The sequence below is a fragment of the Sturnira hondurensis genome, unplaced genomic scaffold, assembly GCF_014824575.4.
Source record: "Sturnira hondurensis isolate 20B ecotype Veracruz unplaced genomic scaffold, ASM1482457v3 Scaffold0014302, whole genome shotgun sequence".
Taxonomy (NCBI): Eukaryota; Metazoa; Chordata; class Mammalia; order Chiroptera; family Phyllostomidae; genus Sturnira; species Sturnira hondurensis.
In genome coordinates this window covers 8496950-8511464 of record NW_028086933.1, presented here as the reverse complement: position 1 = coordinate 8511464, position 14515 = coordinate 8496950, and the positions used below count along the sequence as shown (strand labels likewise).

Here is a 14515-nt window from a genome sequence, read left to right as displayed (position 1 = left end):
TTCTAAAATGTATATAGAAGAAATGAGCCAATTATAAGCAAAAAAAAACAATTTTGAGGGAAAGGGACAGTGTAGGTGACTCGCCATATTATATATAAAGCCCTTTTCTCAGGCCCTCTCCCAGAGCTGGCTGGACCCCACAAAGCATGACTGACCCTAATTGTTTTATCAGCCTTTATCATCAGGACTAGAAAATTCCTGGAAGCGCCCTTAAGGCTCAGAGGCTCCAGAACCTATGAAACAGGACATACCAGACCGCACTGAACGGACCCCGCACCCGAAGATAACACCGAAACGAGTTGCAGCCCAGCGGAAACATCCTGCTCGGCAGTGCCCCATTCCCGGGTAAAAGCTCACAGCCCCTGCCCCTCGGGGCTGGGCCTGCTGCTGGTGCATTTCTCTGCACAGAACCCTTTCCCCGCCTCGGGAAAGTAAAAATAAAAAACGTTGCTTTCTGCACTTCCCTTTGTGAATTCTTTCACAGCCTGCATCACTGACCATCGTAACATAAAGACATTATACAGGGATAGTGATTTCGAAACTATAGTATTGGCCACGAATAGACCGTTACAGCAATGGCACAAAGCAGAGAGCTCAGAGATAAATCCTTGCTTGAATGGACACAGGAGTATGCAACAACACGACAAAGATGCCATCACAAATCAAGGGAGTGATGGGTGATTCAACAAATGATGCTGGAACAGTGAATCTGGTACATATTAATAGTGCTCAACGATGTTCGATTTTTCTCCCCTTTAGGGCCAACTAAAGTCCACATTTCCATACCATACCACCTAGAAGCTAGTCAGGCCTATGACAGGTTATGGCAATGACCTGTGCACGGAAGCGATAGAAACTTCTAAGACTGCAGGAGGGAGATCTCCTTTGCAGTCTCTTCTCTGGTGTTCCGTCCCNACAAAGATGCATTCACAAATCAAGGGAGTGATGGATGATTCAACAAAGGATGCTGGAACAGTGAATCTGGTACATATTAATAGTGCTCAACGATGTTCGATTTTTCTCCCCTTTAGGGCCAACTAAAGTCCACATTTCCATACCATACCACCTAGAAGCTAGTCAGGCCTATGACAGGTTATGGCAATGACCTGTGCACAGAAGCGATAGAAACTTCTAGGACTGCAGGAGGGAGATCTCCTTTGCAGTCTCTTCTCTGGCAGTGCTGACAGAGGAGGCTGTGCGCTCTGGGAGAAAACAACGGAGCCTCTTCCACCTGGGTCTTTGAGGGACTTCTGTGGAGCAGAGACCCAAGCCACTGTGCTCACCCCACCCCAACTGGTCAGCGGTGTTGGACACGTATACTCAGAAACAAGCCTTTGTTACGCCATTGAGATTCATAGCTTAATTTGTCACTGCAGCGTAACTAGCTGACCCTGACAATGCAAATATCCTAGAGGAAAACAATACACCTAGGTTACCACCTCAGGCCCCAACTGGATGTTAATATAATTTAGACTTAGTATATAAAAGATAAGCTAGAAAAAAATTTAGAATAGATATAAGAATGTCCTTATGGCCTTAAATAAAATTCAATAAAACTCATACCATAAGAAAAAAGATTGATAAATTGAGTGTAAAATTTTAAACCTTCTCTACAACAAAAGATACCATAAACAAAGTGAAACATCAAACTTCGGTTTGGAGGAGGTGTTTGTAACCCATATAACTAAAAAAGGATTAGTATCTAGTGCATCTGGAAATCTTCAAAACATAATATATAACACCCTGAATAAAGAAAGCAAGTATTTATATTCTAATGAATATCATAAACTATATAGATTATATATTGTGTTGATTGTGTATTATTATTATTAAAAATATAATAATACCGGACTAAATAAAGTAGATGCAAATGCTTTTGATGAGGGAACACACTTAGAAGATGTGGCCGTGACTTTCCCAGTAATCTGCTCTGCTCCTGAGGGCTGTTCCACGCTGGAGCTCCGTGGACCAGCCCCTTTTTTCTTGGTATTCCAGTCATATTTTGTTCCTTTTAGAAAAATCTTTCTCACTAATGAGATGTTAAGCTCTCAAGGCAGGATTTGAAATCTGCATCCCACTTGCCTATTCTGCCTACAGGTATTTTTGGCTCACCTGGCATGGTGCTTTTTCAGATTTGATTTGAATGTCTCTAAGTGAAGCTTCTTCATTCACCATAGGCTCCCCCATTCCTTATAGCCTTATTTTCATCCCGCTCACATATTTGTTACCTGCCTGATCTCTATATGCATCCAAGTTATGCCCTTTGCCTACAGGCAGTGATTAGCCTTCATTTTTTTTTTAATTGATAAGTCTGGAAAGTCACTAGTGACCAGACAATATGCCGTTTGCTGGAGCAACACAAATAAAACACAGTTTCTGCCTTTGTTGGAGCTCAAAGCCTTTCAGAGACACGCATATAAATAAATAAGTTAGAACAGTAGTGAGTGCAATTAGAGCTACATTCAAGGTAGTTCCAATCGCTAGGTGAGACTGAATAAAGCCAAAGTAGAGGGGTGGGAGGTGGGGCATAGAAGCTGCTTGTAAAGGCTTCTTAGAGGAGGTGATACCTGCTATATTTTGAAAAATAAATTCCCAGGCAATCAAAAGGGAAATGGACATTTCTAGCAGAGGAAACCTCATATTTAAAACCACAGAGGGAAGAAACAGGTGCTTCCGCATGGGGAGCACGTCAAATGCGAGAGGGTGACGGCAGACGAGGCAGCCGCTCAATTACAGGGGTGTTGTGGGATCATAGTTAAAACGGCGGCTCGGACACTTGTTAAATGGGTAACTTTGGACAAATTACTCAGCCTTTGTGTGTCTCAGCTTCCTCAAGAATCAAATACAGATCATTTCTTCCAGTGTTCTAATGAGGACTTAATGTGATAATGTCTGGTTAAATTCTTAGCATGGCCATGTATCCTTTATATAGGTTCCTCTAAATCCTTCCCCTATTTCCCCTGGAATTCCCTCCCCTCTCCCCTCTGGTCACTGTCAGCCTGTTCCCTATTTCAGTGTCTTTGGTTCTATTTTGCTTGCTTGTTTGTTTTGTTGTTTAGCTTCCTGTTAAAGGTAAGATCATAACTGAGAAGGGTGTTCAAATGGGAGGGAGGGGGAAGCACGGGGGTGGGATGGGATGGGAGTAGTAGACAGAAAACTGTACTTGAAAAATAATTAAATAAAAAAATTGGAAAAAAACAACAACAAAAACCAAAAGTGCTAAAAAGAATCAATTCATTTATTTTGTTTTTTTAATTTAATTCTTGTTCAAGTACAGTTTTCTGTCTTATATTCCCAGCCCTGACATTTAGTTTGCTGATTATGTAAATGCAAAAACAAGCCAATGAACACAGTGTCAATTTGCCCCATTAACAAATGTTAATACAATTAAAGGGTATTTTAGAGGTAAAAAAAAATTTCTCAGCATGGCACCCAGCACACAAAATGCTATCAGAAAATACCAGTTGACTCTGGAGAACAGGGCAGTGCCACAGGCCTTGTTGTCACTTCCATGGCCTTTCTATGGAGATCTACTAGGGCATTTCTTCTTAATGCTATATCTGCATCTAAATACAGATAAGCAGGCCCTAGCTCAGCGTACTGAGTATGGGCCTGCGAACCAGACAATCACGGTTCAATTCCCAGTCAGGGCACATGCCTGGGTTGCTGGCCAGTTCCCAGCAGGAGCCAGTTCCCAGCAAGGGATGCGCAAGAAGCAACCATACATTAATAAATACATACATACATACATACATACATACATACAGATAAGCATTTGTATTTTTAAAATTTTCAACAATGAACACATATGGCTTTCAAAATAATGCATGGCTTTTTGGATAGACATAGACAAGATTATTCTAAAATTTACCTAAAAAGGCAAAGAACTTAAAATTTGTAAGATAATTCTAAAAAATAAGAATAATGTTGGAAAAAATCATTCTACTTAATGTCAAGCTACAGTTGTCAAAAATGTATGGTGTCAGCAAAGGGCTAGGCACACAGATCAAGAGAGCAGAACAGAAAAGCCACAAATAGACCCACCCAAATATGTCAAACTGAGTTTGAACAAAGGTGCAAAGGCAATTCAATCGAAGAAGGAGAGCCTTTTCCACAAATGGTACTGGAGCAACTAGATATCCTTGGAGAGAAAAAAACCTCAACCTAAATTTCATACCTTCTTCACACAAAATTCAAATGCATCATAGAATCAAATATACAACATAAATCTATGAAACTTTTAGGAGAAAATCTATAGCACTTAGTGTTTGGTGAAGAGATTTGAGAGTTGACAGCAAAAGCACATGCGCAAAAGGGACAAAATGATGAACCTCATCAAAATGTAAAACTTTGATCTGAAAAGTCCATTAAAAGTATGAAAAGACAACTTATAGACCAGGAGAACATCTTTGTAAACCATATATCTGACAAAGGGCTTATATCTACAATATATAAAGAACTCTCAGTACTCAACAATAAAAAAGAAAAGCCAATCTGATCAGAAAATAGGCAAAAGGCATAAATAGACATTTCCCCAAATACACGTTCAGATGGAAAATAAGTACATGAAAGGCATTCAATAGCATTAGCCATCAGAGAAATGTAAATTAAAACCACAATGAGATACCACTATGCATGTGTCAAAATGGCTTAAAAAATAGTGAAATACCAAATGCTAGCAAAGATGAAGAGAAACTATATCAGTCATACTTTGCTGGCAGGGATGTGAAATAATATAGCCACTTGAAAATACAGTTCAGCAGCTAAAAAAAAAACTGAACATTCACTTACCATATGACCCTACAATCATACTACTAGGCATTTAATCCCATAAATCTAAAGCTTATATTCACAGACACAAAAATACATGCACATGCATGCTCACAGAAACTGTGTTAGTCAGGGTTCTTCCGTGAAACGAAATTAATTGGACATATACATTGAAAACTTTCCTCAGGCTCCTCTCCTTCCCTCAGGCCCTCGTACTTTGTCCCACCCTTAAGTTTAAGCAAACATTGGGAGCTTAATCGAGGGGAGAGAGGGGCACCCTTACAGCTTCTTCTGAAAATTAACTAACCACAAAAAAGCCACTTTCTGCTCAGCTGTTCAGTCACACCGCCTGCGCACCCCACTCCCCACACCCAGGTCTTTCTAGCCTTGTTTACTCCTCCCTATTACAGAATGACCCCTTTCTGCTTGGTCTCTAAGTAGATATTGTGTATCTTAAGGCCAGTGTCCCTCTATTGCAATAGTTCCTTTCCTCTTACTGCAACAGTGCCCTCCTCTAATTACAACAGTCTTTTCAAATAAAGTCTCTCCTTCCCCTAGGTCTGGATTTATTTTTTTTTATTCAGCACTGCCTAAGGTTATAGTTTCTAATAATTTGAGAAGTATATTTCTCCTCTGCCACACTTGTTTCTATTTAATGATTTCCTTTTGTGGGTTTTAAGTATTCATCCCAGATTCAGAGGCCACATGGGCAGAGCAATCAAACCCTCTAATGGTATTAACCAGCTACCAACGCACCTCTTAGGTTAAAATGGAAATGAAAAGGTAGGAGGGCTGTTTCCATATCCAAACACCCCCCAGATAATTCTCTTCTAATATCTTGCTGGCTGCACAATCGTGGCTTTTGGGGCCATTTAATTTACTTCCAGCTAATGCCTGGGGTGCCAGCGCATAACAAAGGAAAAACAAAAAGTCGATAATACTAAAATATTTCATGAGATCACAGCAAGTTAAAAGCCTAGCCAACACCAAGCCTCACAGAGCTTATCCCTGAGCTTACCACAGAGCTTATCCCCTTTGTCATCTTATCCCTGAGCTGGCCCAAATAAAAGGTTTGCAAGTATTTACAAACTATCAGCTGTCTGCTCTTGGAAACATTTATTATCTGAAGTTCAATGACATTATTTTCAAAAACAAAAGTGAGGACTTGTAGACTGGCAAAGGATTTCTTTTGACTTGTGCGTTTACTAACTGGTAAAGTCATACATAAGTACAAAAAAATTGTAAATCGCATTTAACTATACATAGTTCATGAATTGCTCACTGAAACCATAGTTAGCTCTGAACATCCAGGGCATGTAGTATCCATAGTCATAGGCTGGTTTCTTGCTCGGAAGTTTCTGGAGTACAGTGCCGTGGGTACCAGGACTAATAGAGTGCTGAGAAATGCTTCATTAACAACCAGCTCTGGAGGAGAGGGTTGGCCCTGATAGGTAGCACGTGCCAAATTCCGAGGTGTAAATGCTCTCTCCGTGGCTAAATTCAAGGTCACAGTGCAACTGCCCTTGGAGGTGAAGAGATGCCCACTGATGCACACCCGGAGATGACAGCTCGAGAGAGAACATAATAGTAAAATGCAGTCAGATAACTAGGAAGTGATGAGTTTTGAGCACATGTCATTTTGGTTTTACCTTGTTTAACTGTAACTTTTTATAATTTCATTTTAATAATGACTGTGTACATCTAGTGTGCAGGAGTCCTGAAAGTTGAACAGTCAGCTTTTGTATTGAACATGTTGACACAGCTGGTACCGTGGACACTAGTGAGTCCAGGATTCATCCCTCACTCTGGCCACAATGCCTAGGGAACAGTATTTAGTGATACAGAAATTATACTGTTACAGATAGTTAAGAAGGTAGATTCTTATTTACAAAGTTCCTTATCAAAATTTAAAATAAGAAATATCTGAAAGAGAAAGAAAAAAATTATTTGTGTCACAGGAGCATCAGGAATCTTACTCACCAAAAGGCCTATCTTACTTGTGGCAGGTTAAACAGTTGCCCCTCCAAAAAATTTGTCCAGCTAGAACCAATGACTATGGTCTTATTTGGAAAAGGGGTCTTTGCTGACGGAGTTAAGAATTTTAAAATGAGATCACCCTGGACTATCTGGGTGGGCCCTAAATCCAATGACCAGTGTCCTTATGAGGGAAGACCGAGACAGAAGACAATACACAGACACGGGGAAGAGGCCAAGGAAAGACAAAGACAGAGATTGGAGCAAGCCGAGGAATGCCAAGTGTTGCCCGCAGGCACCGGAAGGCAGGAGAGAGGCAGAGAATGGTTCTGCCTCCAAGTCCCTAGAAGGAACCAACCTTGCGGAAATCTTGATTTTGGACATGGAGCCCCCAAACTGTGAGAGAATAAGTCTCTGTTGTTTGAAGCCACCAAGTTTGTGATCATTTATTATAACAGTCTTAGGAAATTAATATACTATCTCATAACAATCGGTCCTGGTCAAACTGGACTCCAAAAAAAAAAACAAGCTTTCAAAATTTTAAAAACTATAAAAATAGTAACTTGGAAAATTACGTAACACTATAAACACATATAATCATAGTGCAGGAGGCAGGTGAAATTTAAAGGGAAGAGCAGTTTACTGCCGGTATTCTTCTTTGTCCTGAAAAGTTATCTGGTATCTTAAAAATCCTGACAGGTCAGGCATGGCCAGACTCCCTGGTAACTTGGACACAACCTCAAAAGTGCCAATTGCCAGAGCCTTGTTACCAAGTGGGGGAAATAGTTATTCTTCAATTTCTCAGCTACAGACTTCTTTTGTCTTTAGAGGGCATGCTCCTATTTAACAGAATACTCTTGTTCTATGAAGTGGGAAAGTAAAGAATAAAGGGGTAAATAACTATGATCTATGAATATGCAAGACGGGGACANCCATAGTCATAGGCTGGTTTCTTGCTCGGAAGTTTCTGGAGTACAGTGCCGTGGGTACCAGGACTAATAGAGTGCTGAGAAATGCTTCATTAACAACCAGCTCTGGAGGAGAGGGTTGGCCCTGATAGGTAGCACGTGCCAAATTCCGAGGTGTAAATGCTCTCTCCGTGGCTAAATTCAAGGTCACAGTGCAACTGCCCTTGGAGGTGAAGAGATGCCCACTGATGCACACCCGGAGATGACAGCTCGAGAGAGAACATAATAGTAAAATGCAGTCAGATAACTAGGAAGTGATGAGTTTTGAGCACATGTCATTTTGGTTTTACCTTGTTTAACTGTAACTTTTTATAATTTCATTTTAATAATGACTGTGTACATCTAGTGTGCAGGAGTCCTGAAAGTTGAACAGTCAGCTTTTGTATTGAACATGTTGACACAGCTGGTACTGTGGACACTAGTGAGTCCAGGATTCATCCCTCACTCTGGCCACAATGCCTAGGCAACAGTATTTAGTGATACAGAAATTATACTGTTACAGATAGTTAAGAAGGTAGATTCTTATTTACAAAGTTTCTTATCAAAATTTAAAATAAAAAATATCTGAAACAGAAAGAAAAAGAAATTATTTGTGTCACAGGAGCATCAGGAATTTTACTAACCAAAAGGCATATCTTACTTGTGGTAGGTTAAACTGTAGCCCCTCCAAAAAATTTGTCCAACTAGAACCAATGATTATGGTCTTATTTGGAAAAGGGGTCTTTGCTGACAGAATTAAGGATTTTAAAATGAGATCACCCTGGATTATCTGGGTGGGCCCTAAATCCAATGACCAGTGTCCTTATGAGGAAAGACCGAAACAGAAGACAATACACAGACACAGGGAAGAGGCCAAGGAAAGACAAAGATAGAGATTGGAGTGATCCGTCTACAAGCCGAGGAATGCCAAGTGTTGCCCGCAGGCACCGGAAGGCAGGAGAGAGGCAGAGAATGGTTCTGCCTCCGAGTCCCTAGAAGGAACCAACCTTGCAGAAATCTTGATTTTGGACATGGAGCCCCCAAACTGTGAGATAATAAGTCTCTGTTGTTTGAAGCCAAGTTTGTGATCATTTATTATAACAGCCTTAAGAAATTAATATACTATCTCATAGCAATCGGTCCTGGTCAAATTGGACTCCAAAAAAAAAAAAAAAACAAGCTTTCAAATTTTCAAAAACTATAAAAATAGTAACTTGGAAAATTACATAACACTATAAACACATATAATCATAGTGCAGGAGGCAGGTGAAATTTAAAGGGAAGAGCAGTTTACTGCTGGTAAATTCTTCTTTGTCCTGAAAAGTTATCTGGTATCTTAAAAATCCTGACAGGTCAGGCATGGCCAGACTCCCTGGTAACTTGGACACAACCTCAAAAGCACCAATTGCCAGGGCCTCGTTACCAAGTGGGGGAAATAGTTATTCTTCAATTTCTTAGCTACAGACTTCTTTTGTCTTCAGAGGGCATGCTCCTATTTAACAGAATACTCTTGTTCTATGAAGTGGGAAAGTAAAGAATAAAGGGGTAAATAACTATGATCTATGAATATGCAAGATGGAGGAAAGGTGGCAGATTTGACATTTTCCATTGGTTATGTTTATTAATCTGACTCCATCATTTGTGGAGCTCCAAGACAGTTACTGCAGAGCATTAAACCAAGCAGGGACCCTTCAAGGCCCAGGCTCTTGTGCAACTGCATAGGTCACATACCCATGAGCCCAGCCCTACTTATGGAATAGCTAGCATATGTGCTACCAGTGAGAAACTTTGATTCTTACCTCTGCTATGCATGCTATTCTCAAAAAAAAAAAAATTCAGGGTTCTTATTTCCATTTAAAAATGACCTGCCATATATTTAAAGGAAATAAATCCTGATATGCATTGATTTCTTTTTACATAAATGTCTATAGGAGTTTTATTTACACTCCCCCCAAAAATGAAAACAACCCAAGTGTCTTTCAATGGGTGAATGTAAAACAAACCAGTATATTCACACCACAGATATACACTGAGGTGAAAAATGAATGGGAACACAGCCAAAAAGCAATGATGTGGATGTACCTCAGAGATATTATGCCCAGTGAAAAAACGCCAGATCCCGAGGTCACCTCATGCGTAGGTAAATCCACAGAATTCTGAGTTTCTTCCAGAAACACTGTTTGGGGGCTCTGTCACATCTGCCTTGGTATTCTGTGGGCCTGTATTTCCCTCGGATAGAATGACATTAATCTAGAGCAGTGATTTCCCATTCACTATCCTCCCAAACTGCACCCCTGGGCAATCCAATTGTGGAAGTGAGCAGGGCTACGTTCGGAAGGAAAGCGCATTCAGTTCCTCTGCACTCGGACCCCCAGCTCTACATCAGCTGGAGCAGTTGTGCTTTCCTTCGTCTCATAGATTGTTTCTCTAACTGTTCTCAATCAGAACAGCTGGTCCCAAGCCACATCCCAGGGACATGGGGAGTTTGAACAATCAGAATTCCAAGGCCTGCCTAGTCTGTGGGGCCAACTGGTTTGTACCTTGGGCAGATGTCCCCATGGGTCTCAGTGGTTAGCAAGACTGATGCACCAGTCCTACTGATCAGCGACCCTAAACAAGGCATTTGGGGGGTGGAGCTGGGATGAAGCTGCTTGTTTCCGCTCCTTCTTTCACAGGCCGCGGACACACAAAAACTAAACACAATGGGGACTCTGGAAAGTCTGCTAAGTCTAGAGACCTTAAACTTTTTCTCCCCCACACACTAACTCTTTGGAAAAGCACTCTGTAAATAAAAAGCTGCACACAGATGTGGTGATGAGAATAAGCGTGCTGACCACGGATTAGCAGGACCTGACAGTATCAGTAACAGCCAGAGCTGCCCTTTGCTTGAAGCACGTGCGATATATCAAGCACGCTGCTGGTGACTGTTTGATCTTCACAACAATCGTGTGAGAGAAGGGCTGCCACTGCCTTAACTGGTGAGGAAACTGAACCTCCAAGAGGTCCCAGGTTACCTGGAGAGAAGATGAGGGAGCTGGGTGGCCCCCCACACCCCCCACCCTCCCCACCCCCACCACCCCCACCACCCCCCGCCAATGCCACCACAGCTCCAACCTTCCAGGAAACCTGGAGTCCCGACGTCAGGCCCGCTCTCTCAGCACGTGCCCCAGAGAAAGGGGCTAATGCTTCCTTCCATCAAAGGTCTGAGACTTCGCCATCTGGAAGAGCTCCGATTTCTTTCTTTTTTTTTTAATTTTACGTAATGGAATACTTTCTTCTAAACTCTCTTATGCTTGAGTCCCACCCGTAAACTCGCAGTTGGGCCCTTCAAGTTGACGAAGGCGCCCGAAGGCTCCCCGGGCTCTCGGAGCATCACTGAGAGGCTCTTTATCCAGTAGGTTTGCCGTTGATTTGTGAGGTGTAGCAAGTGCCACAGTGCCCAGGTTCTGGTGTGGGGTTCCAAAGAACAGGGTGGGATGCTGGCAGACCCCTCGGGGTGTGCCCCTCGCATGAGCACTGAGTGCGCACCACCCATCTCCTCCTCTCGGGCCCCAGCGGTTATAATGTCACTCACACAGTAGGAAACTTATTTTCACCAACATCTCGCATTTAGTGTTCTATTCTTCAAGGACATGGATTATGAGGTGAAAAACTGCAGTCACCCTCCCCTTTTCCTTGCCCTTATAAAAGCCATCAGCAGATTTTCCATATCAACTAAGGTAAAATGTTCTGGTTCAGATCTTGGTGTAGGATCAACAGCGGATCCGAACCTCTGATCACGGGGGCAGCGGGGACCAGGATGGATTTCCGTTTGGCTGTCATCACGGCGACCTCCTTCTCCTAGACGTCAGCGATCACACCCACGGAGAGCTGACCATGAGCACAGCGTTCTTGCCGAACAGCTTGAACTCGTAGTGGACAAGATGCTCCGGAGCCGTTGCCGGGCGGGGCACGACGGCTGGGTGGCTTGGTCCAGGCAGGGCACCCAGCAGGGCGGTGGCTGGGGCTTCCCGAGGCTGCAGAGAAGAGACAGAGGCGCAGCGCACCGTGGGTTGACCTTCTTCACTTCCACATGGTGGGTGCGCTCTGCCGTGGGGCCCGGGAAGTCACAGAGGTGCCAGGGGGTGCGTTGGCCACAGGCACTCTCAGGTACTGGTGGTCCTGGGAGAAAGTGTTCGCCTCTGCCCAGGTTTGATAGCTGAGGTGATCTGATGGACAAAAGCCGTCTGCTCTGCCAGTTAAAAGTTTCCATCCACTTTTCTTATGAAGACATTGGAGAATCACACCAGTAAGCTAAACAGTATTCAAACAATACCTCGAAGGGAGTCCAAATACCAACAATCTGGTACTGGCGTTTGGGCTGAAAAAACTTTCCGTGGGAAACCTCCCCGAAGCACTAGAAGAGAGAAGAGTCAGGGGCCAGAAAAACCAGATCTGCCTTATAGCCTAAGGGGTTGCACCCGTGTCTACGTGAGAGCAAAGGTGAAGGCCAGGAGCCAGGCAGAAAGAAAGCCAAGAATAAAGTAGGAAGAAAACAAGTGTAGGGTAAGTGGAGGCAGTCTGGCTTCCTCACCCAGGTGTCTGGGTAACTAAGGGACACTGAGGTCCCAAAACCTTGAAGGGGCCTGATAACTATTCTTCTCATAGCCTCAAGACTGGGTCCAATAAACTATTCCCATAACGTGAAATGGTCTCACATGCACAGAATTATGTTATATTATCTAATGTTCTGGCAGTTTTCCGGGTTTGTTCCCCTCTAGAACTTACATAGGTAGGGACTCCCTACTGGGTTCGATGATGAGACACACCCAAGGGGATGGGAGCCATGATGGGTGCCATGCTGGGAAGCAAGGGCCATGACGTGTGACATGCTGGGAGACACACAGCTTGCGGTGTGCATCACTCACCCACCCATGAATAAAGGCATGCCAGACATCCCAATGGTTCTGTGGATATTATTCTGTCTGTGAGAAGACCATGAACCTGCCCGGCCTTGAATGGTTGCCACACAGCAAGGAAGAAGGTCCTGGACTATTGCTTTTAATATAATTGAAAGGGCCTAAAATGTCCATGAAAGTGGATTAAAGATATAATAAGATATTTTTATTTTTTTAATCTTTTAAAAAATGTTTTATTTATTTATCTTTAAAGGGGAAGGGAAGGAGAGAGGGAGAAAAACATCAATGTATGGTTGCCTATAGTGCATCCCCTGCTGGGAACTGGCCTACAACCCAGGCATGTGCCCTGACTGGGAATCAAACCGCAATCCTTTGGTTAGCAGGCCCATGCTCAATCCACTGAGCTACACCAGCCAGGGCTGATTAGGTATTTTTCTTAATACACAAGCTGCATTTATTTATAAATTAAACAAGAATGGTGATTTGGTCTGTAAACAAAACAGGTTTTTTCAAGACCACCTACCTCCTTAGCCAGTCACAGTTCCTATCACAGTACTTCTTCTAGTCTGTCAATATGCCTGCTCTGCCCTTAACCTTGACACAGTCTGAAGTGCACAAGTTATCCACTGCAAAATTGCTATGATTGATTGGGTCAATAGTAGACACTAGGGCCAAGACCTGGCAATCCATTGCCTCGCCAGCACCCAGTCAAAATACTTCTTTAAGAAATAAAATCAAAAGCTGGCCCACAAGTACCAACCAGTGACAAAGCAAGAGAAGAAGCAGATATTGGTGGCCTGGGCCAAGAAAAAAGCTGCCAGAAAAGACAATGTCCCTACCAAGAGGCCACCTGTCCTTCGAACAGGGGTTAACACTGTCACCACCCTGGTGGAGAACAAGGAGGCCCAGCTGGAGGTGATAGCACACGATGTTGATCCCATCAGCTGGTGGTTGTCTTCCTGCCCACCCTGTGTCAGAAGGTGGGGGCTCCCTACTGCGTCACCCAGGGGGAGGTCTCGCTGCAGTGTCTGGTCCACAGGAAGACCTGCGCCACCAGCGCCTTTACACAGGTTAACTCAGAAGACAAAGGAGCTCTGGCTAAGCTGGTGGAAGCTATCCACACCAATTGCAAGGACAGATACAAGGGGATCCGCTGCCACTGGGAAGGCAATGCCCTGGGTCCACAGTCAGTGGCTCACGTCACCAAACTGGAAAAGGCCAAGACTAAGGAACTGGCCGCCAAACTAGGCTGAGTGTGCACTGTGGAGGTTTCTGTACATAAAAATAATAAAAACTCTCCTTCAGGAAAAAAAAAAGAAATTAAATCAAAAGCTGTCTCAGCCATACTCAGTGCATAAGAATATAATTGAACTAAAAGGACATGTGACTCTGAGCTCACCATTTTGGTGGAGTCACATGTGTAAATAGATGATACTAATCTGCATAAAAATAGACCAGAGCAATATAAAGAAGGAGACAGAGACCCGAGAGCCTGTGGTTCAAGAGGGAGAGGAAAGAGTGGCTGGCTTGGTAATGGATGGCGTAGCAGTCCTCACAGTTTGTAAGAAATATCTATAGGTACTTAGCTTCAGTGAGGTTTCTGTATCGTTTTGTCCAATGGCTTTGGAGGTTTGTCAAATTCTCAAAGTCAGAAGACTTTTACTAGGGCTCCATGATTAGTTAGTCCCCTCAACTATTCCTAATGTAATCAGATGGCCCCTGGATAAGTACAACTGTCTTCTAGAGAGAGGAAGACAATGCTAAGAACGAATCACCAAAATTACACTCTAAAATAAAATGCACCTACATATACATATCTGCATGCAAGCCAGTATAAAATATTATAGAATCATTGGTGTTAAATGAGACAACCTGAATCTTGCCTTTGAGAAAGCTTCAGTTAACTTCACCCACAAATAACAATCG

General features: G+C 43.0%; 1 protein-coding gene across 1 annotated transcript; it reads left to right on the top strand.

The window, feature by feature from the left end:
- Positions 1-9761: 9761 nt before the first annotated feature.
- LOC118998476 (60S ribosomal protein L7a-like) lies at positions 9762-13842 on the top strand. The gene is given in 5 exon segments (XM_037062659.1): positions 9762-9831; positions 11010-11085; positions 11536-11815; positions 13331-13534; positions 13537-13842. Coding segments are annotated over 5 exon segments (936 nt in total).
- The last annotated feature ends 673 nt before the right edge of the window (positions 13843-14515 follow it).